Source organism: Nematostella vectensis, chromosome 8 (genome assembly GCF_932526225.1).
Source record: "Nematostella vectensis chromosome 8, jaNemVect1.1, whole genome shotgun sequence".
NCBI lineage: Eukaryota > Metazoa > Cnidaria > Anthozoa > Actiniaria > Edwardsiidae > Nematostella > Nematostella vectensis.
Window position 1 is genome coordinate 7,589,835 of NC_064041.1, and position 27,281 is coordinate 7,617,115.

The 27,281-nt window shown below is 39.6% G+C and overlaps 1 protein-coding gene across 2 annotated transcripts; it reads left to right on the forward strand.

Moving 5' to 3' along the window:
* Positions 1 to 129: 129 nt before the first annotated feature.
* LOC5515202 (serine/threonine-protein kinase N2) lies at positions 130 to 25,497 on the forward strand. 2 transcript variants are annotated; one of them, XM_032384868.2, is made up of 22 exons: positions 130 to 470; positions 557 to 857; positions 2,705 to 3,156; positions 4,747 to 4,968; positions 5,995 to 6,157; positions 6,982 to 7,091; positions 7,501 to 7,644; positions 12,798 to 12,873; positions 13,311 to 13,452; positions 14,043 to 14,196; positions 15,270 to 15,376; positions 15,731 to 15,818; positions 16,276 to 16,367; positions 16,816 to 16,903; positions 16,993 to 17,081; positions 17,611 to 17,673; positions 18,086 to 18,305; positions 21,904 to 22,011; positions 22,339 to 22,419; positions 23,773 to 23,832; positions 24,494 to 24,595; positions 25,047 to 25,497. In XM_032384868.2, the coding sequence occupies exons 1-22, from the start codon at positions 468 to 470 to the stop codon at positions 25,086 to 25,088; spliced, it is 2,907 nt and encodes a 968-aa protein (XP_032240759.2). In that variant the 5' UTR covers positions 130 to 467; the 3' UTR covers positions 25,089 to 25,497. The 2 variants fall into 2 exon arrangements, with proteins under 2 accessions (XP_032240759.2, XP_032240758.2); XM_032384867.2 differs by lacking the exons at positions 130 to 470; positions 557 to 857; positions 2,705 to 3,156; ... (2 more) ...; positions 6,982 to 7,091; positions 7,501 to 7,644 and adding an exon at positions 9,268 to 11,413.
* The last annotated feature ends 1,784 nt before the right edge of the window (positions 25,498 to 27,281 follow it).

The window sequence follows — 27,281 nt, forward strand, 5'->3', positions numbered from 1 at the left end:
AACGCTTCCAAGTACAAATATTCGATATTTAAAATCTCGATTAAGAAAGTTTTAATTATTTTACGGGAAAATAATTCCCGACGGCGGTGTTTGGATCACGTGGTTTCCCGGCTGTCAATGCGCGCCGTGAACTTCTTCGGTTGTTACCCTCAGTACCTCGAATGTGAAAAATTTCCTCCGGCTCTTTCCAGAATTCAGTCCCGATTTTACACGTTTATCACTCATCTTTAAAATCAGGGTTTGCACCAAGAGCTAATTTAGTCATTTAGTAGTAGCTCTGCGGTGATTTTAGGTACTAGAAAACAGATTCAGATACGTAGGAAAGTTGTTTACTTAGACATCTCTATCAACATGACAGCAAGAAACTTTCGGTGATGGTTGAAGTTGGACAAATTTACGAACGAGTTTTGAAATCTCCAGGCCTAAATACGCAAGCCTGTAGCAAAATGCAATAGCATAGAGTCGAAATGGTGAGTTGTGGTTGCTTTATTTTGGCGTTGTTTTGTGTTGAGCTTGGAGTTTTCGGCATGTAAGTTTGGTTTGTCTTGTTTTGTAGTACCATGATGTGTCTCGTTCACGAAGGGCTAGCAGACCCGAAAACGACGTTCGAGCCATGCAACGATCTGGATCAGAATCACTAATACGGACAGACCTTGAACACTCCAAGGAAATTATTAAAGCAGAAATACGAAAGCAGCTCAAAATCAAAGAGGGAGCCGAAAATTTAAAAAAAGTCGCGACAGATAAGCGCTCTCTAGCGCAATGCAATGCCATTTTGAAGGAATCTACTTCGAAATTGAACGATCTACACCAAGAACTTCAGGATTTGAACGCCAGAGTGAATGACGATCCAATATGTAAGTATTTTGATTTAAATATCATAGGGTATAGATTGTATTTGTGGGCCTTTGGGGTTCCACGTTGATAACTTCAGATTAGAACTCTTGCGGACGAAGGCGCGGCCATCTTTACAGAGTTTAAAACTTGTAGCCCATAAAACCGTAATATACTCAAACAATCAATAGTTATAGCTTTTATGAGGTGGCACTCAAGAATGGGCTATAAACAGTTAGGACAATTTAAGCAATAAAACGTCAATTGTGTGGTCTTGTTGTTAGCAATTTAGATGTCGATCGTCCTAACGTTCGTAGAAATCTATGTTTACCTGACACTTTAAGCCGTGCAAAATCCAGACTTTCAAATCAAGATTTTGGCATTTATAGACTGTGGTTGCTTAAGATCTTATCTTTTACCGCCTCCTTTTCACAGTAAAGCTGTAAGATCTCAAAGTACGCTACAGTAATTAACGCTTACAATTTGTTAGACTCGAATTTACATGCTTTGCGTGAAAAATAGCATCTGAGATTTTTCCACAATCAGTGATAGTAATTTTTTGTTTCACGGCTGCGTTTTCCTAGTTCTTGATAATTTAAGTCCATTGTACATGATTAATGTCGAGGAACGTTCATTTTTTTGGACCACTATCGTAGTATATAACATTTGTTAGAGTCTGTTTAGAATATCACAATAAACTCCTTAGAACCACATTCTGTAATTGCAAAAAAATACTCTGTAAGCTCTTATACAAACATACCGAGTCGTCATTAAATATCTAGTGCTGGCATTACATGTATTAGTCGATTTATAATCAGATCAGGGGCATGCTAGCTGATTTATTTCCCTGCTAACCTAAATAAACCTGGTAGTAAAGTTAGTCAGTTCTGTAGTTTAGTGGATAACTTGATAAACATCCTACCCCTTCTTTGTTTACATTCAGCTCAGGGTTGAATACTGTCTTTGACTTTCACCCTACAACACCTCATAAGCTGTATATATCGTGTAAAGTAATTCTAATTGTGTAAGGCTTGCCTAGTGTAATTGGTAACCCTTACTCTGCTGTATCTAATATAAAGAGCACATGTTCTTTATCACAGAGATTAGATTTGACCCTGGCCGGCTTAGCTTTCTAGTTGGAACAATCTCTGTTTTGGCTGTGATATGATGGCGATGAAGCAACACAGATGATTCTGCTGTTGTGTGGGAAGATGCCATGGTTGCTTTATGACCTTGGTAGATCACACACATTAAAAAATTAAGTTATTCCAGAGAGTTCTTTAAACCCTTGATAGTGTCCAATGAATCTTGCATACTACATAGAATTTTGATCACCTTTTTTGTTTTATCTACAACTTTAACTAGATATGCTCTAAATTACAATCATTCTCAGCACTGGACAGGTAATTGTGTTTTATGGTTTTGTTTATTTGATGGATGATTGGAATAGAATATATTTTCTATAGATGTCATGGAGCTATTCTTGTATTCCCAAGGGGGTATATAAGTTATGCTCTTCTAAGTTGAAAGATTTACTGTTTGCTTTATTATTAAAAATCAGTTTGTAAAGCTTATTCATTCAATTTGTTGTTTTCATCCTACCTTTTCATATTCTTCTATATTCTTTGAACAAGTTTGGATTTTTTTCTAAATTCTATAATGAGGTTATTTAACTATCAAACTTATTTTTAGAACATGTACACTAAGAAAGGTGTCTTGACAAAATATCGTGCATAGCATTATTTGTTTTGATTTAAAGTTGGGATTATCAAAAAAAGATAAATAATTTAAAATATTTGATTCATTGTAAGCATACAATCAACATTTTTACTTGACAAATAGAAATTTGAAGATGTCACTTTTTTTGTAGATAATGACAATGAGGATGGGAGTTCACCTGATAGAAATGGAAATGCCAACACGGACGAACCTGTCAACTTTAAATTGGATTCACTCCAGAAACAACTTGCGGTGGAGAACAAAGTCAAACAAGGTGCCGAGAACATGCTAGCAATGTACGCAAATGCTAAATCAAAAGACAAAGCAAAGCTCGTAGCAGAGGCCCAACAAATGTTGGAAGATGCCAAAACAAAAATGGAGATAATCCGTATGGCTATTTTACGGGAGCAACAAGTTGCTACAAATGAGGATGGGGTGGCTAATAAGGACACTGCGGCACCGGGCGAGGGTTTACTCCCTATTGAGCTTCGTATTGAAGACGTACGACACCACATTGATATTGAATCAAGAGTCATTCAGGGGGCGAAGAATATGATGAAGTTTTTACAGAAGTCAGGACAGGATAAGAATAGCTTACAAGAGGTATGGTTGTTTTGAAACTGTACTGATTTGGTTGTACACCCACAATTGAATAGGTTCTTCTCCTGTTCCTTGAATTTGAAGTACACACTTTTACACCTTAAAATTTACATCTTTACTTTATTTTGCTTGCATGGCATTCCCATATTACAAGGAAGGACTATCATTATCTTTTCAACTCCATTTACCATTCTTGCTTTGCACAGGGTGCTCAGATATTTTTAGAGGACGCAATTCAACATGTCATTTAACAATGCTGATGTTGATGTTGTGAATCTAATGAAGATATTCTGGAAACAGAATTGCCAAAATCTACCATTTTCTAGCCTTCATTTAGTATCACATCATCATGTTATGACGCCATGTTGAATTGCATCCCTTCAAGTTGTCACAGCATGCTGTTCGCTTATCAACTTGATCCAATCCCCCATGCAACATAAAAATGATGATGGACTGGCGGCATTGTTTTTTAAATAATTTGAGTTTTGTGAGCCTATGCTGTGTCCTTGTTAATGGCGTGGACCCCACTCACTGGTTTTCCAGGCAGTAAAAGTGTGTGAACCCCACTCAGAACCTGCCCAGAATACACAACAAATCCATGCTGGAAAATGTTAAAATACTTTCAGTCTGTACTGTACTGTTAAGCTGGAGGTCTCACCTGTCTGTCCTGGTTGAGGTACTGTGCTATGACCTTTTTGGCAGGTTCCAAATAGGCTACTTTGGAGTTGAGCAGGAGTTTTTGGATATATGCACAGAGTTGGTGCCCATTTGTGTAACACTCATGTGAGTGTTGCCCAAAGGCACTGAGCATTGACCTAACGTTGACCTGAGTGTTGACCTAACGTTGCCCTGAGCGTTGACCTAACGTTGCCCTGAGCGTTGACCTAACATTGCCCTGAGCGTTGACCTGAGCATTGACCTAAGCGTTGCTCTGAGTGTTGACCTGATGGAGCATTGCCCTGAGCATTGACCTAACGTTGACCTGAGTGTTGACCTAACGTTGCCCTGAGCGTTGACCTAACGTTGCCCTGAGCGTTGACCTAACATTGCCCTGAGCGTTGACCTGAGCATTGACCTAAGCGTTGCTCTGAGTGTTGACCTGATGGAGCATTGCCCTGAGCGTTGACCTAACGTTGCCCTGAGCGTTGACCTAACGTTGCCCTGAGCGTTGACCTGAGCATTGACCTAAGCATTGCTCTGAGTGTTGCCCTAAGCGTTGACCTGCTGGAGCGTTGACCTGCTGAACGTTACCCTGAGCGTTGCCCTGAGTTGCGTTGAATGTTGCTTCGAGCTTCCCGCAATAATATCGCTTATTTTGGAAGATAAATGATTTGATTGAGATTTTCGGCAACTCTAAATCAAGTATTGCAAAACTGTAGTAGTTTATTCCTTTGTCGAAGGCCTATCTACATGCCAAATTTTAGCCAAGAAGAATGTCTCGTTATTTTCTAAAAGACAAAATAGTTGTTGTTTTTGGGAGCACTCTGTGCACATAGCCCTAACATAATATCAGATATGTTAGTTAACCCCCCTCGTCCCTCCCCTGTGCCTATTAATGAGGTGCCCACTCTCACAGGCATTCCTTTATATCAGGCTGAGAAAAGGTTTCATGAGTCAAGTCAAAAACTGGATCTACTGCAGTGCTCTTTACAAAAGCTTATGGCAGAACTCTCGCCTGAGCAAGCTGCTGTCGGCATCTACAAGGATGAGCGGTTTGGCACACCTCCATCGTACGCAGACCGCAAGGCAGTTGGCCTGGGCCGACAGCAGTATACCTCTATTACCAAGCCAGCAGCCCTTACTGGGCAATTAAATGTGAGTTTGGACGACTTCATGATTTGATATGGGTTTTGAATGAAATACATATACTGTAGGGTTTCATACTTTTTGGTAACTACTCCAGATTTTGAATAGACCCTCCAAAATGTGAGATAGGCATTTATTTTACTCTCTATTTTCCTTTTTAAAGCGTCTTTAGAAAGTTTACAAGCATTTTGAAAAAGTAGAACATTTTGCAGACTTCCTCCGTTATAATTGGATAAGATAGGTCCCAACTCTGTGAACTGGTTATTTGAAGAAAAAAAATTAATGAGGTTCTGTTGTTTTTGTGAATTTAACAATGATACTCTGCATATTTCGGGAGTATGTAATTTGGATTCCCCTATTATTGGATGGGGTTATGCAATTTGAATGCCCTTATTATTGTCTGTCTATAGCTTCCTGGGTATCCCTTTTATTGTATTATTGTATGTGATGGAGTTCTCTTTGCTCCCCTTAGAACCATTGAATGTTAGTACTGTATGTGTTGGATTCTGTCCCCACCCCCCTTAGTACCCTCTTGGGTGATAGTACTGAATGTGATGGAGTTTTGTCCCAACCCCTTCCCTCCCCCCTTGAGTATGCCCTTGAATGTTAGTACTGTATGTGTTGGATTCTGTCCCCACCCCCCTCGGTACCCTCTTGGGTGATAGTACTGAATGTGATGGAGTTTTGTCCCAACCCCTTCTCTCTCCCCCCCCCCCCCCCCCCCCCCCCGCCCCCCTTGAGGGTTAGTATACGAAACTTGCCTACTTGCCTATACACTAAAATCCCGGGTTTTGATTAATGTTTATTCTTCTGTAATCAAGTGGTAAAATTATAAAAAGTTTTCAGTTATCTCTCTTTTTTTGCTTGTCTTGTCTGGTGTTTTTCACCCACGCACTGCCCTCTCCCTGCTCTCCCACAATACCTCTCATATTACAATCATTGAATCAAATGACTATTTACAATTTGTCACACAATTGCACCAAATCAGTTTGGGTCAATTAGTACCATATGTGACGGAGGTTTCTTTTCTTGCAGGTACTGCTAGTAGGAGCACATAACATACTAACTGTTGTACCAAATCGTGACCCAAGGAAGTCTGCCAGCTTTGCTATGAGTCCTGACGGCAAGTTTGAGCAGCAGAGAGGGTCCAGTAAGAGAAAGAGTGGATACAACAAGTGGGGCGACGAGACCTTATCAAGTACGGTATACTCCTTACTTGCTTGGTAATGCAGGGGTACAGAGACAAGGAGGTTTTCCGTGAGACATTGTTATTTGTGCATTTTATGTGGGAAGGGGATGGAGGGTTTTTTTTCTGAGACATTGTTATTTGTGCATTTTATGTGGGAAGGGGATGGGGGGCTTTTTCCCTGAGACATTGTTATTTGTACATTTTATGTGGGAAGGGGATGGGGGGTTTTCCCTGAGACATTATTTGTGCATTTTATGTGGGAAGGGGATGGGGGGTTTTCCCTGAGACATTGTTATTTGTACATTTTATGTGGGAAGGGGATGGGGGGCAAAACCGTGAAAAACAGCCACTGAAGATACTAGTTATGACACCATCCTCAATCATCACTTATGGACTAATTCATACACAGAAAGTCAAAGGTGCGAAGCAGGTACTAACAGGATGTCAGTTGCATGCATGTGAAGTGTGTTTGATCATGTCTCACAATGATGCTGATTTGCACTAAGGAAATACAAAATATTTACTTTCACTAACAGTTTAGTGTTGTTGTATGCAGAAAAAAAATCACTAGCTGTAAGCCACAACACGTGGTGATCCCTTCATTTACGAAAATCTGTGGCATTTATACTGTACATGGCTGTGTGTTTTGTTTGTTATTGTTTTGTTTGTTGTTGTTTTGTTTGTTGTTGTTTTGTTTGTTGTTGTTTTTGTTTGTTGTTGTTTTTGTTTGTTGTTGTTTTTGTTTGTTGTTGTTTTTGTTTGTTGTTGTTTTGTTTGTTGTTGTTTTTGTTGTTGTTGCTTGGACCTCATATTCCTTCTTGTCTTTTTTGTAGCTGAGTTATGTGCTGTATTGAAGTTGGACAACACATATGTTGGCCAGACGATGTGGAAAACTGCAGGCAGTCAATGCTGGCAACAACAGTTCACTATTGAGTTAGACAAGGTAAGAGAGTTTTTCTTTACCAATTTATATCTTCAATTGTTGACTGCAATTTTTTTATTGTGTTGTTTACTACCTTTTCATATTTCGTTATTTTTGTAAAACCCTTACAGCCGATTTCAATGTTTTGTGATGCCCCAATCCAAGATTTAGTTTTTGTTTGGGCATTTCTGGTCTGTCAGTCAAAAGTTGGGGGCTGGGCCTATGCAAATCACAAAATGCTCGCACGTAGATGGGACGAATCTGAAGACCTTTCTATTATGACTTGAACGTATCCCAACAAATTGCATTGGAAAGTTGTTTTTATGCTGAGGGAAGGATGGAAAGTCAAAGACAAAGACATACTACAGCCCTCCATATTGAATGGGTGTTTATGAAAATTAAGTTCTATTATGTATTTTTTTGTTTACAGTCTCGCGAACTTGAGGTTGGGGTGTACTGGCGTGATCACCGTTCCCTGTGTGGTGTGGCGTTTTTCAGACTTGAGGAGTTCTTAGACAATCAAGAACACAAGATCAAAGTCCCTCTAGAACCTCAGGGCTTACTCTTTGCTGAGGTAAGCTGTAAAGAGATTTAATAGAATGGAACCTCAATATAGTGATAGCTTGGTACTGTAAATGATTAATATTTTAGGCCCTGGCATTAAAGTGTATGTAAAAATTATCAGTTTCTTGATATTTTCATGTATTTTACCTTTTTCAAAATTGTAATATTGAGGTTCCATTGTACATTAGCCCATAAATTACACTTGTGTGCTTTCTGGACTTCACTTCACACTTAGGGAGTGTTCATTAAATACACCAAGTGGGGGAGGGAAGATATTGAGGGGGGGGGGGGGGCTCTGAAAATTTTAAACCACCAAAATGGGGGGCTCTGAAAAAAAAAGGTCCTCAAAGGGAAAGAAGAAGAAAATTTTGGGGTTCTATAGGGGGAGCACCAAAAAAATGTTTACAGTAAAAGGGGGTGCTCTTAAATTTAAATGTGTCTTGAGATAAAATCTTCCCTCTCCCTTCAGTGTAATTAATGAACACTGCCTTTTGAAAATAATACTTAATTTTTGTAGCGCCAAAATTTTTATGGATCAATGGCACTTTGTTTCACTGATAACTGAACACCACCATACAAAAACATAAATATCTACAATCTGCAACAAAACTAAGTGGGACATTTCTCATAGCAACACTTTCCCCCCTTCTCCCCCCGATTAATATTGGTTAGAGGCGATTTTTCAGCTCAAAACTCAAGCAGTCGATAGGTGATCATTCGCCCTCCAACATTGAGGAGGTGGGAGGGAAAGTGTCCCATTAGTTTTGTTGCAGATTGTAGGTCTCTACACCAAAGTGTCAATCATTCATTACTAAACATTCAGAGCAAGTAAGATGTTTCCTAGTCGTAATCCTTTTTTTAATTTTTTATTTGTACAAAAGCAATACCTATGTTTGCCAGACCATGTGGAAAATAGCAGGCATTTTTATGGCAAAGATTTTACATTTTATGACTTGGAATTTCTACTTGAAAATTTGTCATATTTTTATCTAATGAAGAGATTATGACAGCCAAACAAAAATTAAGCTTTTTTTATTCCTATAGATTTTTAAAACCAAACAGTAGCTTTTTAGATATTTATAAAATTCCTATTTTACTTCGCTAGTTGTATTTTGTTGATTGGTGAATATGTGAGCATAACTTAGTATAAGCATGTTTTGTTGAAAAATTGTGAGATCAATTACCTTGCTTTGAAATGCACTCTGTTTATTGTTTTACATTAAACTAGGTATTGTTCTAAAAGTGTGTGTGTATAAATAGATTAATTGTGGGATTTATAAACTTCACTCAAACATCTACTTAAAAAAAAAGGCAACAGCAATATTTTATGATCAGATGTTTGAAATATGTATTAAAAAATATAATGATAATTTTTTATAATTTTGTTTTTGGTGAAAGTAAGTGCATTGTAATTTATTGTTTTTGATGTGTTTGTCTATTAGCATTTTCTTTGAAGTAATACAAAATAGATTTTGTTAGGGACTAGAAAAGTCAGTATTTTGTTTATTATCTGTCTTTCCTAGCTATCAATAGTATTTAATTTACTAAGACCCCTGCTCTGTTTTCTGTGCTTGTTTGTTTACATACAGCATAAACCCAGCATAGTTTGATGAAACCTAATGAATGCTATGACTGAAAACCTAATTTGCATACATCTGAGACATGAACAGGTGTTACACATGAATGGATTCTATTCACACATTGTCTAGCCTTCCAATCAGAAGCCTCAAAACACAGGTGACTGACAGGTGGATAGGAACTGTTGTACTATGGAGTTTTAAACAGAGAATAAGTGAAATCCAAATGATTACAGGAGAGAAAACCCCATTCATGGTTCACAGATCACTGAGTTCTCTCCTATCTGTATGTGTGGATAACTATGTGCCTGAATTATTGCTCTAGATCATAAAAAAATATATGTTCCTATGATTTTAAGTTCTCTAAGACAGTTACTTGAATGGCTTTAGTTCATCAATTTTGATCTTTGGTCAAAGCATCACAGCTGAAGGAATGAAGGAATATTCCAGTAGGAGGGACATTTTCTGCATGATTGTTGCCTTGTGTGAGAAATATCCTACATCTCCTAGTGGATGAGCATTCACAAGTGCCTGCTCATGTTGAAAGAGTCAGGTCCTTGGGTGTTATGACCTGGAGGCGTTGAGGCTAGCCTTGTATTAGTATGTGCATGTTTAATCACTACCACAGCCCATCAATTCACCCAGCTGATTGAAATTCAAATCAGGCCTTCAATGGGTAGTCACCAAGACGTTCAAGATAACTCAGAATGGCTCCAAAATGGTCTTGTTGAGGCTAGCCAAGGCTCTAAACACCATCCCCACAAGGGGAATCGTGATTTTAAAAATGGGATATGCCATGACTCCTCTAAACTGTCAGAAAATGTGAACGAATTTGAATCTAAGTCAGTGGGAGGATTGTCAAAAAATGAAAACATCTGGCGCATAAATGACACAGATCAGGGGGCAATGAGTAATTCACACCGATGCTCTGGAGAGAAATCCAGCCCTGAAACATGTAAAAAGCCACCATTTCGAGCAGGAAAATATGTGCCTAAAGATTATGTATATTCTCCTTGGATAGAGGACAAGAATTCAAGCCAGACGCACAAGGGAAAATCCTCAACTGAAAAGCTTAGTACATCACCATTAGCATCCCCACAGCCATTTGTGACAGGGAAGTTCTCACATAAAGATTCTGATTTATACCTAAGCTCTGGGGAGAAATATTTAGGTTTCTATAAGCCTGCTACTAAAGGGAAATCCACTTCGTATGATATAATTGGTTACAGAGGGAGCTCTTTGTCGAGGAGTGGCCCAAATTCACCTGACTCATCTCGTTGCATTTCCCCACTAGAGAGACTAAGTCTGCATGAGAATGAGAGAACACTGTCTCTTGGTAGAATTACTAGGTCTTCCAAACTCAAGACTCTACAGGGAAGCAGTAAAATTAGCCAGAGTGATGAAACAGTTGGTAAGAGAACTCAAGCACCCAGGGTGAGACCGAAGAGTTCTGTTATTGAGAGCAATGAGAGAAGAACTAGAAAAACATCAGGAAATGCTTCTGCTAGACCCAAGAGCTCTGTCATTGCCCAGAGCCCAAGGCTCACTCAATCAGCAACAGGAGCTCTTAACCCTCTGCATAGTGTGATTCAGCAAAATAGGAGAAATCTAAGGGAAGGAAATGCTAGACCAGAATCAAGAGATACTCTTTCTCCAATGCAGTCACCAAAGACTTCTCCCAGGAGATCTGGGAACTCTAAATTACAGAACCGGCCTAAAAGTGCAGTGTTATTAACACTAAGAGATAACAAACAGGGGCACCAGGATAGCTGTCGGTTTATACGCAAAGGCTCTGACTCAAGTGATAAGAGAAATCGCCCTAAAAGTGCTGTGCTATGTACTAGTGCAAGCGAGAGAACATATAACCAGGTTAAACCTAGAAAGGCCAGGCGAGTACCACAAAGAAATGTGTACGTGAAAAAACGCAGAAAACCTGCTTCAAAGACCCCTTCATCCCAGCACAAGAAAACAGAGAAAAAACTCAAGAAAGTGAAGGAAAAAGTTGACCAGAAATTGACAAAAGGAAAGGACATCCCCGATGGTTTGCCTGAAGAAACATCAAAGAAATTATTCTCTGCATTTGCGGACAAATTCTGTACTCGGATAAGGATAGAAAACAAGGAAGTGATTATTCCTATTGCTCGAAGATGCCGGGTCATGGTCTGGAAAATACGCCGAATATCATATGATCTCTATGAAAAGGTTTGCTGAATAACCAGATTTTCATCCTGTATTATAAAGCTGCGTGTGACGGGCCTTTATTTCTTGTCAACACTAACCAGCATTAAAATTATTTCTTTTTGTAAGTGAATTTGAGCGCTTTAGATCGCAATCTTTCAAATTTTTCTCCTGAAATTGCTTCCTTTATGTTTCCCTGTAATGTTTCAGTCTTTGAATATTACCACACCGTTTGGTATCTAAATAAATGGGGTTTTCCCATGATTATGTGATTTTCAACACATTTACAAAATAATCAATCTTTATTCAGACAAGTTTTCAAAGTATGTTCCTTTTTATTTTAAAATTTTAAAACTCATTGTTTGTTATCCGAGACATATCTGTGCCAGCCCATGGTATGAGTTTATAAAGCTTATGCTAATGTAGCTTATTTGTCTAAGTCAAGTGGAAGCACTTGATATTAAATAACCCTATTTAAATTTTACCTCTTGAAAACCCTAATATATTTCTTATCAATGAATGCCTGATATAGTGCCATCATAACTGTTAATAACTGTTGTGGAATTTAGACTGAGATAATAAGATAGCACAGTGGATGTATTTGAACATAATGAATGTTTAATTTCTGTTTTCAAAAGTGAGATACTGTTTATTATTAATGTGCAAAGTACATTACACATTACAAATTGTAGTTTTCTGTTTATTTTTTGTCCTTAGAGTTCGGATTGGACCATTCTAGGGCTCTGATTGCTTTAAATTATCAGAAAAGCCTGCTGATACAGTTCACTAAATTGTGAGGAATGATAAATCTTGTTTGTGTTGTATTTTTTGTACATGAACAATGCCTTTTTTGTACAATGTGTAGACAAACCTTTCTCATTTAAAAGTTTGTGAAAAGGGGATGAAAAAAATTGGACATTTATGGACATTTGGACAAAAGTGGACATTTATGGCATAACTGTTATTTTTTCTAAAAACAAGTAATTAAGTCTTGCCTCTTTACTCCTTATAGCCCTTAATCAATGACACTTGAATTACTTCTCTTATTTTACTTCTCTTATTTAGTACATGATAACTATGATAATCGAGATTTATAGGTAAAACCAAAAAGTAATTAGAAAATTGTTTCTATATCCATTGTGTTCAATCCCACTGGTCAAAAGCAACCAAATACTAGATATCATGTATTGAACCCTTAGAGCATTCTTTACTCTTCACGCCACCTGTAGGCTGTTAAGTTTCTTTTACTAAGGCAACATGCATTAATAATGAAGTTCAGGGTAAACTCATTCTTTTGTTGATCCTTGCCATGGAGTAGAAATACTCTCAGATATGTTTTAGAATTATCCCCCTAAGAATGATCTTTACTGAGAGAATGTTTTTGTTTCCCTTCAAATGTGATAACCAGGTGACATTCCTTAACCCGATGGTAACTAGAAAACCCAAACTTCAACGACAGAAGAAGCTGTTCCACATCCATAAAGGTATGCCATGTGAATGCTAGAATTACTTTATAGTTTATAAAAGAACCTAACCTATAAGCCCCCTGGGCTTATGTGTAAGATTCTGTTTTAAGTTCTGAGTTAACTAAAGCCTAAGTTTCCCCTCACAAACAAATGCTAGCACAACAACAAGTGTTTTATTATAACATTTGTCATGTACCCCATTTTGTGAGGCAACATGTCTACCTATGTACATACAAAATGTCATGTGCCTAGCTTTTTCTCTTATGTATTTTAAGACTTTTAGCAATGATAAATTTCAATCTTTGGTTATTTAAATAGATTTATGTTAACAAAGTTCTCACAAGGCGTTATGACAGTGATGCATTAATTTATACCATGTGACACTATCAGCTTCTATCAAAAACTGCAGTGACTGATCATTGCATTTGATGTGAGTATATCTTTTATCTTCCCAGGCAAGAACTTCCTTCGTGCTGGGCAAATGAATACAAATGTAGCCACATGGGCAAGATTATTAAAAAGAGCTGCACCAGCAAACTGTACAACTAACTCCACTGCGCTGAGTCCCAACTCTGCCTCACAAGCACCTTATCAAGGGTAAGACAGATGTACAACTAACACCATGCTAAGTCCCACCTTACCATGGGTACGACAAATGCACAACTAACACCACCATGCTAAGTCCCACCTTACCATGGGTACGACAAATGTACAACTAACACCACCATGCTAAGTCCCACCTTACCATGGGTACGACAAATGTACAACTAACACCACCATGCTAAGTCCCACCTTACCATGGGTACGACAAATGTACAACTAACACCACCATGCTAAGTCCCACCTTACCAAGGGTAAGACAAATGTACAACTAACACCACTACACTGAGTCTCACCTTACCATGGGTACGACAAATGTACAGCTAACACCACTATGCTGAGTCCCACCTTACCATGGGTACGACAAATGTACAGCTAACACCACTATGCTAAGTCCCACCTTACCATGGGTACAACTAACACAACTACACTGAGTCCCACCTTACCATGGGTACGACAAATGTACAACTAACACAACTGTGCTTGATTTTGCAATGTGGCTCGAAATGTTGTGATGTCCAACCAATGTGGCTAAGCTGGTAGCTTTTTTATTCAAATGTTACAATTCCTTATGGTTTGTTTTGTAGAACACCCGGCCGTCCCAACACAGGGAGTTTAACAGCAACACCCCCTCGATCCCAACCGTACACGCCTGATAACAAGGCTAAGTCTCCCAACACTTACACACCTACAATAGATAACCAGACCCCTCCCAAGAGACCTGCCGAGCGAGAAGTACAGGTGAATAAGGCCTAGATATTGTTCTTACAAGAAGATATTCTTACTTAAGGTACTAGCATCTGCTCTTTTTTTTTAATTGCACGCCGTCATTTTTTCCCGGTGCAAGGCTCAACTAGTTGTGCCACTGATTTCTAGTTTTGTTTTACACACTTTATGTTTTAGTTGCAAAGCAGAGGGTTGTCTCTGTTACAGACTAATTGCAAAGATCAGCCATTATTGCCAAAACAAAGGAAATATTGGCACTCTTCACAGGGCCTCCCAAAACAGTGTTCAAACAGCACTACCATTCAAGGACACCCACCAGTTCATTGATTCAAATATTTTGCCCATTGTCTGAATTTTTTACAGTCCAAATGAGCTCCATTTAAAAATGTAATGTTGGCCATTAGTTTGCAACCAAACCACATAATTTTGTCGTATATTGAAAGATCTATTCACAAATCTGACCGTTGTCTCCCTCACAGCGGTTCTTAACTCATCACTCCAGGTGATGCTTGAGCTCGAGCACTGCCTAGTGTGACAGTCCAGAACGGCTGCAAGGGAGACTCAGTTGTTACTAGCAATCTCATGCCAGACTGTCTGTTATGAGCATATCCACAAGTTTACTGATTGAGATTTTATTTATTGTTTGGTTGTCTAGTCATCCAAGGGACGTCCTAGTAAAAATGTTAGTTTTTCTAAACTGTATTTTTTGCATTCCCTTTCATATATTGGAACATTTAACTGCAAACACAGTTATTTGGTTTCTTAATTGTAAGCCCTGCCACCATACTTTCATAGCAATTTGTACAGTAATTATGCTGTACAATGTAAAGACACCTTGCTAATAAGGGCATTTTTGTAAAGTCCCAATGAAAGCCAAAAACATATGTTCTTGTAAATTTTAACCTGCTAGATAAGGATACAACAAGCTTATGGGACCCACCAAGTCATAGCTCTAATCTGCTTTATTCTGTCACCATTTGCTTTCGAAATCATTTGCTTGCCCCACTTATGCTAGCTTGATTTTACAAATCATTTTTGGGCAAGGAACTTTTATCCTGTAATAGTTCTGACAGTTGTTTCTGTTCCAGGATGCATTATCAGCATTTGGTTTTCTGGACAGCCCAGGAAGTCCATCCATTCAGCAACCGCACCCCGTCAAGTCTAGACCCCCTCCACCCATCCCAGTTAGACACAGGTACATGCATCGGAAAAATGGGTTCTTGATGAGGTTTAATTCTTTTCATCCCTTTTCGGAATAATGGGTTCTTGATGAGGTTTAATTCTTTTCATCCCTTTTTTACCTGTTAAAACAAGCTAACACTCCCCTAACAGGCACTTACCCAAGATTTACTTAGGGGGGGTTTGCAGTCATAGAAATCCTATGGATAAAGGATATTATTTGATGATCCTTCAAGAGTGGTTGTGCACTTACTCTACCTACTCCCCCTCCTGGGTATGCAACTGCATGGTCCATGGATTGTAGTTGTCCCTAAACAGCTTGATAACTGTGTATGGTACTCCTAACTTATTTCCTCTTTTACTGTTTCAGGGCTCCATCACCACCTAGTAATACCAGTCACATGTCAATGTCCAACTTTAGATGTATTAGTGTATTAGGTAGAGGCCATTTTGGCAAGGTGAGTTCCACTCTGGCTTTGAAAGGGTAGACATGACAAATAATTAATTAGATTTTGTGAATATTTGAGAAAACATAGAGGTTGAGGAAGGTGGATTGTCCAAAATCCCACCCCTATTTTTGGAACGTACTGTAGCTGTGCTGGGTTCTTTGGTCATAAGAGTTTACTATTATACAATTATATTCCTTCAAGTCTTCAATCCTATCTCAGTATTTAGAAGCATACCTTACCATAGCTGAGTTAAATGCTTGGTATTGGGATGTTCCTTAGGGAGTAATGAAGTCCAATTAAAAGGAGAGTGTTACTTTGATCTTGGTAAATGTCTTTGACTTTAAAAGTGAATTGCCATAGAATTTAGAATATCTGTTCTCTGAACAGTCCAGATCTTCATAGTTTAACACATGTTAATGCTTTCTAGACTGGTCTTTTTTATGTTCTTTTATTTGTTTGTTCTCAGGTTATTTTAGCAGAATATAGGAATACAAATGAGCTCTTTGCTATTAAGGCTCTGAAAAAAGGAGACATCATAGCAAGGGAAGAAGTAGAAAGGTATGTTTTGACTACTCTTCTTCTTATGTCCTTTTACTGTTTTATAAACTATCTTATATCTCTGCTTCTAATGTCCTTTTACTATTTTATAAACTATCTTATATCTCTGCTTCTTATGTCCTTTTACTATTTTATAAACTATCTTATATCTCTGCTTCTTATGTCCTTTTACTATTTTATAAACTATCTTATATCTCTGCTTCTTATGTCCTTTTACTATTTTATAAACTATCTCACATCTCTGCTTCTAATGTCCTTGTACTATTTTGTAAACTATCTTATACCTTTGCTTTTAATGACCCTGTACTATTTTGTAAACTATCTTATACCTGTACTTCTAATGTCCTTATACTATTTTATAAACTATATTATCCTCTTCCATTCATCTCTGCCAATTCTTCGTGACCTGATCAATAGATAGCTAATAAGTTCTCCTTTCTCTTTTCAGTTTATTAGCAGAAAAGCGAATATTTCTCACTGCAAACAAGACAAGACACCCGTTCCTGGTTAATTTATTTGCCTGTTTTCAGACTCAGGTGTGTAAAAAGTCATTTATTTCACCCTCACATCCCTTACGTCTATTTTTGTGCTGTTGCTGATGGTTCATGGTTCTGTCTTTATGCAGGAGCATGTGTGTTTTGTGATGGAGTATGCACCGGGCGGAGACTTAATGATGCACATACATGCCGATGTCTTTGCTGAATCGCGGACAGTGTGAGTACTTGTATAGATCATGGTGTATGGTGTGGCTTATTATTATAAACCAAATTATTGTGTTGAAAATTTTGGTGATGGTGATTGTAATGTTGTTGTGGTAATTATGATGATATGAACGAATCATAGGAATGAATCATGGTATACGTTAGGTACATAGATCATGGTGAATGATATGAGTAATGAAGTTTGTTAAAAATAGTTATGATTAAAATTATGATAGTTGATGATTATGTTGATGATTGAAATGTTGAGGAGAAGGATGATGATGATGAAAAGAGTGATGATAATTGTTTTATTAATACAAATAATAATGATCCAGACGGTAGTAATGATGATGACAATGATGATGACAACTGCGGCTGGGAGTGACAGCATTTATGTTGTGAAAAGTAATAATGATTATGTTGGTGGTTATAGTTTATTACACATGGTTACAAGCAAGTTAATTGTGTCTTCGTTGATAATGTTGACTTGTTGATATGGTGTGGTAATTACAGTTTTTTAATTTTGATTATTGTATGCCCAGGTTCTACACAGCGTGTGTGGTGCTAGGTCTACAGTATCTTCATGATCACGAGATTGTGTACAGGTGAGACCGCATCTAACTGACCCTTGTCCCTGAGACCCTAAGCCCGCAGGGGGCCCTGAAAGACTAGAGAGGGGTTAACCTGAAATACATTGGCCCAAAAGTAGTGGATCATTTCTGTCATGCGGGTACACAGGGGGTTGCCCACCCATACCCTTCATCCACAAAACATGGGCCATTTGCTTATAAAGGGATCTTCAAATACTACTACTGTAAGGGGGGGGGGGGGGGGGGATTTTCCACAGGCAGATAAAGGATTACTATTCTAAATGATTTCTCACCCAGCACTTCTGCCCCCATATCGTCACTTGTTAGACGTTGTATGTGGCCAGGTCTCAGCTATCATCAATAAAAAGCATTGTTAAACTGCAACAATGTAATACTTCAATTCTCATCCTACCATCTCTTGTTCCAGGGACTTGAAGCTTGACAACCTGCTGCTTGATTCTGAAGGCTACGTGAAGATTGCTGATTTCGGCCTGTGCAAGGAGGATATGGGTTATGGTGCTCGCACTGGCACTTTCTGTGGCACGCCCGAGTTCCTTGCCCCTGAAGTCCTGACAGAAACGTCTTACACACGAGCAGTGGACTGGTGGGGTCTTGGAGTGCTTATCTTTGAGATGCTAGTGGGAGAGGTGAGAGTTCTCTTTGACATTTAATACGAGTGTAGTGGGCTAGAAATGCTTATCTTTGAGATGCTAGTGGGAGAGGTGAGAGTTCTCTTTGACATTTAATACGAGTGTAGTGGGCTAGAAGTGGTTATCTTTGAGATGCTAGTGGGAGAGGTGAGAGTTCTATTTGACATTTAATACGAGTGTAGGGGGCTAGAAGTGGTTATCTTTGAGATGCTAGTGGGAGAGGTGAGAGTTCTCTTTGACATTTAATACGAGTGTAGGGGGCTAGAAGTGGTTATCTTTGAGATGCTAGTGGGAGAGGTGAGAGTCCTCTTTGACATTTAATACGAGTGTAGTGGGCTAGAAATGCTTATCTTTGAGATGCTAGTGGGAGAGGTGAGAGTTCTCTTTGACATTTAATACGAGTGTAGTGGGCTAGAAGTGCTTATCTTTGAGATGCTAGTGGGAGAGGTGAGAGTTCTCTTTGACATTTAATACGAGTGTAGGGGGCTAGAAGTGCTTATCTTTGAGATGCTAGTGGGAGAGGTGAGAGTTCTCTTTGACATTTAATACGAGTGTAGTGGGCTAGAAGTGCTTACCTTTGAGATGCTAGTGGGAGAGGTGAGAGTCCTCTTTGACATTTAATACGAGTGTAGTGGGCTAGAAGTGCTTATCTTTGAGATGCTAGTGGGAGAGGTGAGAGTTCTCTTTGACATTTAATACGAGTGTAGTGGGCTAGAAGTGCTTATCTTTGAGATGCTAGTGGGAGAGGTGAGAGTTCTCTTTGACATTTAATACGAGTGTAGGGGGCTAGAAGTGCTTATCTTTGAGATGCTAGTGGGAGAGGTGAGAGTTCTCTTTGACATTTAATACGAGTGTAGGGGGCTAGAAGTGCTTATCTTTGAGATGCTAGTGGGAGAGGTGAGAGTTCTCTTTGACATTTAATACGAGTGTAGTGGGCTAGAAATGCTTATCTTTGAGATGCTAGTGGGAGAGGTGAGAGTTCTATTTGACATTTAATACGAGTGTAGGGGGCTAGAAGTGGTTATCTTTGAGATGCTAGTGGGAGAGGTGAGAGTTCTCTTTGACATTTAATACGAGTGTAGGGGGCTAGAAGTGGTTATCTTTGAGATGCTAGTGGGAGAGGTGAGAGTCCTCTTTGACATTTAATACGAGTGTAGTGGGCTAGAAATGCTTATCTTTGAGATGCTAGTGGGAGAGGTGAGAGTTCTCTTTGACATTTAATACGAGTGTAGTGGGCTAGAAGTGCTTATCTTTGAGATGCTAGTGGGAGAGGTGAGAGTTCTCTTTGACATTTAATACGAGTGTAGGGGGCTAGAAGTGCTTATCTTTGAGATGCTAGTGGGAGAGGTGAGAGTTCTCTTTTACATTTAATACGAGTGTAGGGGGCTAGAAGTGCTTATCTTTGAGATGCTAGTGGGAGAGGTGAGAGTTCTCTTTGACATTTAATACGAGTGTAGGGGGCTAGAAGTGCTTATCTTTGAGATGCTAGTGGGAGAGGTGAGAGTTCTCTTTGACATTTAATACGAGTGTAGTGGGCTAGAAATGCTTATCTTTGAGATGCTAGTGGGAGAGGTGAGAGTTCTCTTTGACATTTAATACGAGTGTAGTGGGCTAGAAGTGCTTATCTTTGAGATGCTAGTGGGAGAGGTGAGAGTTCTCTTTGACATTTAATACGAGTGTAGGGGGCTAGAAATGCTTATCTTTGAGATGCTAGTGGGAGAGGTGAGAGTTCTCTTTGACATTTAATACGAGTGTAGTGGGCTAGAAGTGCTTATCTTTGAGATGCTAGTGGGAGAGGTGAGAGTTCTCTTTGACATTTAATACGAGTGTAGTGGGCTAGAAATGCTTATCTTTGAGATGCTAGTGGGAGAGGTGAGAGTTCTCTTTGACATTTAATACGAGTGTAGGGGGCTAGAAGTGCTTATCTTTGAGATGCTAGTGGGAGAGGTGAGAGTTCTCTTTGACATTTAATACGAGTGTAGGGGGCTAGAAGTGCTTATCTTTGAGATGCTAGTGGGAGAGGTGAGAGTTCTCTTTGACATTTAATACGAGTGTAGGGGGCTAGAAGTGCTTATCTTTGAGATGCTAGTGGGAGAGGTGAGAGTTCTCTTTGACATTTAATACGAGTGTAGTGGGCTAGAAGTGCTTATCTTTGAGATGCTAGTGGGAGAGGTGAGAGTTCTCTTTGACATTTAATACGAGTGTAGGGGGCTAGAAGTGCTTATCTTTGAGATGCTAGTGGGAGAGGTGAGAGTTCTCTTTGACATTTAATACGAGTGTAGTGGGCTAGAAATGCTTATCTTTGAGATGCTAAGGGGAGAGGCGAGAGTTCTCTTTGACATTTAATACGAGTGTAGTGAGTGCTTATCTTTGAGATGCTAGTGGGAGAGGTGAGAGTTCTCTTTGACATTTAATACGAGTGTAGGGGGCTAGAAGTGCTTATCTTTGAGATGCTAGTGGGAGAGGTGAGAGTTCTCTTTGACATTTAATACGAGTGTAGTGGGCTAGAAATGCTTATCTTTGAGATGCTAGTGGGAGAGGTGAGAGTTCTATTTGACATTTAATACGAGTGTAGGGGGCTAGAAGTGGTTATCTTTGAGATGCTAGTGGGAGAGGTGAGAGTCCTCTTTGACATTTAATACGAGTGTAGTGGGCTAGAAATGCTTATCTTTGAGATGCTAGTGGGAGAGGTGAGAGTTCTCTTTGACATTTAATACGAGTGTAGTGGGCTAGAAGTGCTTATCTTTGAGATGCTAGTGGGAGAGGTGAGAGTTCTCTTTGACATTTAATACGAGTGTAGGGGGCTAGAAGTGCTTATCTTTGAGATGCTAGTGGGAGAGGTGAGAGTTCTCTTTGACATTTAATACGAGTGTAGGGGGCTAGAAGTGCTTATCTTTGAGATGCTAGTGGGAGAGGTGAGAGTTCTCTTTGACATTTAATACGAGTGTAGGGGGCTAGAAGTGCTTATCTTTGAGATGCTAGTGGGAGAGGTGAGAGTTCTCTTTGACATTTAATACGAGTGTAGTGGGCTAGAAATGCTTATCTTTGAGATGCTAGTGGGAGAGGTGAGAGTTCTCTTTGACATTTAATACGAGTGTAGTGGGCTAGAAGTGCTTATCTTTGAGATGCTAGTGGGAGAGGTGAGAGTTCTCTTTGACATTTAATACGAGTGTAGTGGGCTAGAAATGCTTATCTTTGAGATGCTAAGGGGAGAGGCGAGAGTTCTCTTTGACATTTAATACGAGTGTAGTGAGTGCTTATCTTTGAGATGCTAGTGGGAGAGGTGAGAGTTCCTTTTGACATTTAATACGAGTGTAGTGGGCTAGAAGTGCTTATCTTTGAGATGCTAGTTGGAAAGTTGAGAGTTCTCTTTTACATTCAATATGAGTGTAAGGGGCTAGAAGAGCTTATCTTTTAGATGCTAGTAGGAAACGTGAGAGTTCTCTATGACATTCAATAGAATGTTAGAGCTGCTTGATTCAACCTCTGTATTATTACTGACCATTTACCCAGTAGAGGGCATTTTCTCATCTTTTAAAGTCCGGTTAAATCTTAGGCTCGTCTAATTAGGGTTTACTGCTCTGATCTGTTTCAGTCTCCGTTCCCCGGGGATGATGAGGAGGAGGTGTTTGATTCTATTGTTAATGATGAAGTGCGCTACCCTCGCTTCCTTTCCACGGAGGCAATCGCTATCATGAGACGGGTAAGTATTCTATTGTGAATGATGAAGTGCGCTACCCTCTCTTCCTTTCCACGGACGCAATCGCTATCATGAGACGGGTAAGTAGCGCACATGTCCCCTAACCGAGTAGGGGGTAAAGCTCGTTGCTAATGGAGAAAAAACAACAACAAGGAAACAAAAAAAACGAGTTCCTTGCCCTAGCTAGTCATTAGATGCTTGAAAAATACGGTAAAATGCAATTTAACATAGACATTTTTAAAGCTTAAAAGCTGTAAGTTATAAGTAAGGTTGTCATGATTACAAGGCGCGGTTTTAATGTGTTCCGAATTTGTTACTATTTGCCTACAGCTGTTGAGGCGGAACCCGGAAAGAAGACTCGGGGCCGCCGAAAAGGATGCTGAGGAGGTGAAGAAGCAACCGTTCTTTAGGGTAAGCGACTTATGCTGCATTCACACCAAAACCATGTTTAGTTAAACAAGGATTTTTTTTGCATGATAACTTGCCAAGTTTCTCATTGTGTTGAATTCTTACTAGCTAAATGATCATTTAGTAACATGCACAGCACAGTCTATTCAATTTTGTTCTTGGTTCTGTCCAGATTGAGATTTAAACCAGTTTAATTGGACCACCTTTAACTGGTTTTAGTGCTGGTGTGAATGCGGTAATTCCAACCATTCCACACAGTGGAAGGCTAACCTGCTAGTTTGGCCGGTTGTGTGACCAACTAGCATGGTTTGTTACGGGTTTTCTGGGTATTCCTAGGTGTTACGGGGAGCCTTGTTTTTGGTGCTCAACGCCTTTGTACTCTATTTCATTGTCTCGTTCTAAGGTCTTTGTTTATTTGTTTTGTTCCATTGTGTTTTTGGTGCTGGTGCTCCGTAACACAAGAAACTACCGGTTTACTAGTGTGTGACAATTTGTGTTACCTGCTGTTACGTACTGACTTGCTGGGCGACAAATAGTCACGTGCTTTAAGACTGCTTGTCACGTACTGGCGTGTTGTGTGACCAGTTGTCAGCTTCTCGCATGTTTTGTTACCTGTTTTTACGTACCGATAGGCTGTGTCACAAGGAGTCACGAACTATCATGTTATGTTACAGCTTGTCACGTACTGATGCGTTGTGTGACCAGAAATCAAGTACTCTGTTTTGTTACCTGTTTTCACGTACCGATAGGCTGTGTCACAAGGAGTCACGAACTGTCATGTTGTGTTACCGCTTGTCACGTACTGATGCGTTGTGTGACCAGAAATCAAGTACTCTGTTTTGTTACCTGTTTTCACGTACCGATAGGCTGTGTCACAAGGAGTCACGAACTGTCATGTTGTGTTACCGCTTGTCACGTACTGATGCGTTGTGTGACCAGAAATCAAGTACTCTGTTTTGTTACCTGTTTTCACGTACCGATAGGCTGTGTCACAAGGAGTCACGAACTGTCATGTTGTGTTACCGCTTGTCACGTACTGATGCGTTGTGTGACCAGAAATCAAGTACTCTGTTTTGTTACCTGTTTTCACGTACCGATAGGCTGTGTCACAAGGAGTCACGAACTGTCATGTTGTGTTACCGCTTGTCACGTACTGATGCGTTGTGTGACCAGAAGTCAAGCACTCTGTTTTGTTACCGGTGTTCACGTACCGATAGGGTGTGTCACAAGGAGTCACATACTGACTCGCTGGACGACTAATAGTCATATGCTTTCTGACCGCTTGTCACGTATTGCGGCGTTGTGTGACTGTATTTTGTGACTGCTTGACTTACTGATGCGTTATTTGTATACCAGGATATGAGATGGGATGATCTGCTCGCTAGAAAGATCCGCCCGCCCTTCGTCCCCCAAGTGGTGAGTTATACAGATACAGCTTTCCCTCGAAGTCATTATCTTTCCAAATTGTTGTCAAATGATATCACCTGCATTCGCCATTGCTGTACGTCTCCTTATCACACTGGCCACTCCGCCTGTACTGTCTGTCTATGTAGTCCAGTATCAGTAACACCATATCGATCCATACTTTGAAAATCGGAAATCGGATGTCCCGGTCGGTCCTTTGAGGGTGGTAGTGTCATGCAGGCTTAAATTATTGTCACCCGTTTACTTCCGGTCGATTACTTAACAATATCCGATGGTTTTTAACGGAAAACGCGAAAATTATTTCATAATATTGAAAGTAGTGTGTCTATTGGAAGTTTCTTTAAGGATGTGATCGATAATTTAGAGCGGATGGCCTGTTTAATATCTCGGATTCTGATAGATTCTTTTGTCTTTTGACGGTTGAGGTTTCCGTCGGACCTCCGGAAGTAAACTGGTGACAATGCGGCTTTAAATTAGGGTCCCCGGGTTTAATGCGAGTGTATCCTGGATTTCCCGCGAGCCACTAGTTATCCGCGAGTTTTGCGAATGTAACCTCATTCTCTAACCCGTTCACTCGTACGTGAATGTTTGTAATTGCTGTTCGGGTCTTTTCATTCCTTGATGGCAGCCGCGACCTTTGTCTCGTTCACAGAAACACGCCGAGGACGTTAGCAACTTCGACGAGGAGTTCACATCGGAGGAGCCCATCCTGACCCCGCCCAAGGAGGCGCGGTCACTCAACCCGGACGAACAGGTAGGTCTCGGGCAAGAAGTGCAGTGTCACACTCATTAATAATTAAATTAATAATTAATTATAAAAAAATATAATAAAATCAATAACTAATTTCCTCATATAGTAGAACCCCATTAACAAAGTTATCGTTGTTATCATTATTGATTGGGTTAAGTTAGTAGTCGTATCATTATCAATTGGGTTAAGATTTACATAGCATGTATAAAGAACTCTTGTATCAGGAGTTAGTGCTTTACAAAGAATTTTCAGCAGATTTACAGCAAATGTTTGAAGCTTTCTTGTATTGAAACATTGAGGCTTTCCACACTAACGGTTTCCTTTCTCTTAAATGGTCCAAAGTCTTCACAGGCTTTTCAGGTTTTCAAACATTTTTTTCGTAGGGGGGGGGGGGGGGGTAAACATTTGTCGAAGATAAGGAATGAGTTGCTAATACGCCGCTGTTTCACCGCAGGGTCTTTTCGCGGACTTCAACTACACTGCCGACTGGTGCTAGAACTCTCCAGCAACAGATTCGCAAGTTGCCCTCTGCACATGTGCAACCAAGCCCCCACTGACTGCGCATGCGCAACCAGTTCTCCGACTGCGCATGCGCAGTTTCCGTTGTGTTATTGGAGGGGTGGGGAGGGTCGGTCTCGTCGTTTAGTTTTACTTTAATTGAATTTAGTCTACAATTTTTTGTGACAGAGAACAATTTTATAAAGTGCCTGCTTTTTATTTTTCATAGCAAGTTTGGCAATAGTACAAGTTGGGCTGAGGTGCGCACTTATTGCTGTACCGGCCCTGAGATATATACATATACATATTATATATACGCTGTCACGCGTGTTGTACTATAAAGAAATATGACAAGAGATCAAATGCGCAGAATGACTGCGTGTAAACAATAAACACGAATCGTAAGATCTTTGGCCTGTCTCCTTTGCATAGCATACTGTCACATGAACGGGGTCTAGTCCGAGAAAAAAAAACTGAAAATATTTTAACCCTCATAAATACTATAAATACACAAGTCTATACTCCCCGAAATACCCGATTACAAAGGGAATACAATTGCCTGCGCTGCAAGGGTAATAGTCTCCTGTGCGGTCGTTCTAACCTCGTTCAGATCTTGGGCTCAGTTACTAAGCGCTAGCGTGAGGTCAGAACGACGGCGTAGTTATGCTGTGTTTTTCTGTTTGTTTTTTCACTCTCTCCAACCGGAAGCTTCCGCTTGCTTCGCAAGCTAGAAAGGAATCGACACTAGGTAGAGTTTTTACGGTGTAAGACAAAAATAGTGCGTGGTGGATGGCTGGCGGTTTGGGTCCGTTCTTGAGATAACTTTCACTTTTTTCCGAACCCACCAAAACAATTAAACTAAACATATCCGCATTAAAAGAACTATAACTATATGACAAAGCCAACTAATTGGTAAGATCTAAGATGCCATGGTAACTAGATTACGACAATAAAGCAGCCAACGATTTAGTACTTATCAGCTAATGAGTAAACAAAAGATGGGGAGGACTCGAAACCACACGTTATTTTCGGCTTCCACTAGAGAGCCTAGCAACGTGTCAGTCGTACACCTCACAGGCCAGTGATCACTTCAAGGGCCTTATGGTTCTCTGAATACATAAATACTGATAAGACGGATTAGATATGAGGTCTTTGCTTTTATGTGCTTTCTTATTTGCTGTTGTCTGTGGAAACCCTGTGGAGGATCTGGACGGGGGTCCGGGTAAGTATAAGCCTCTACTTGGACATCGTAGTAGTTATAGGGTCACTTCAAAAAGTCATTTGCATCGTAAAATCTACTTTTTTTAACGATTTCACTTGAGAATCCAAAGGAGAAGTCAGCGTTTTACCCGTAGATAATTCAAATAAACAAAAATCAAAGATGGTTAAGTCCCGCAACCCTTTTAAACCTGATGATGCCTGGAATTGGAACGGGGTTGCGTTTTTTAGCAAGCATTTTTGTATTTTGTAGTTGTTGTTTGGTCCTCCAGAGTTGTTGATCGATGCACGTGCCTAAAGGCTTAGAGACCTGGCCAAAACTATTATCTCTGAAATTAGCATCTCTGAAATTATTATCTCTGAAATTATCATCTCTGAAATTATCATCTCTGAAATTATCATCTCTGAAATTATCGTCTCTGAAATTATCATCTCTGAAATAATTATCTCTGAAATTATCATCTCTGAAATTATCATCTCTGAAATTATCGTCTCTGAAATTATCATCTCTGAAATTAAATCTGAAGGGCCCTTCTCGGCGTTCGTATTCGGGTAGCTCTCGGGAGTTCCTTTATCTTATTATTAATCTTGAATAATGCGTAGTAAGCGTGTCTTGAATACGTACAAATAAAAATATCCGAAAAGGGATGAGGTAGGATTATAACCATGACTGAACAGCAAAAAACAGGGGAGAGCAAAGGGCAGCAAGGGTGAGAAAGGAATACGGGCTTTACTGAAAAAAAAATGAGAACGTAATGTAATAAAAACTATCTGGGACACTTCTTATAAACTAGAATTTCCTTTTTAAGCTTGAGTGTCATGTAAAGGTCTAGATTTTGGGTGTATTCTATTTCTAATGCTCCATAATTTGCGATTCTGAAAAGAAATTAGATTTAATTTCAGATCTGGTAACTTTTAACGTGATCTTCATTGTAAATAATAATAGCAACTAAGGGTGAAGAAGCTGTCTGTA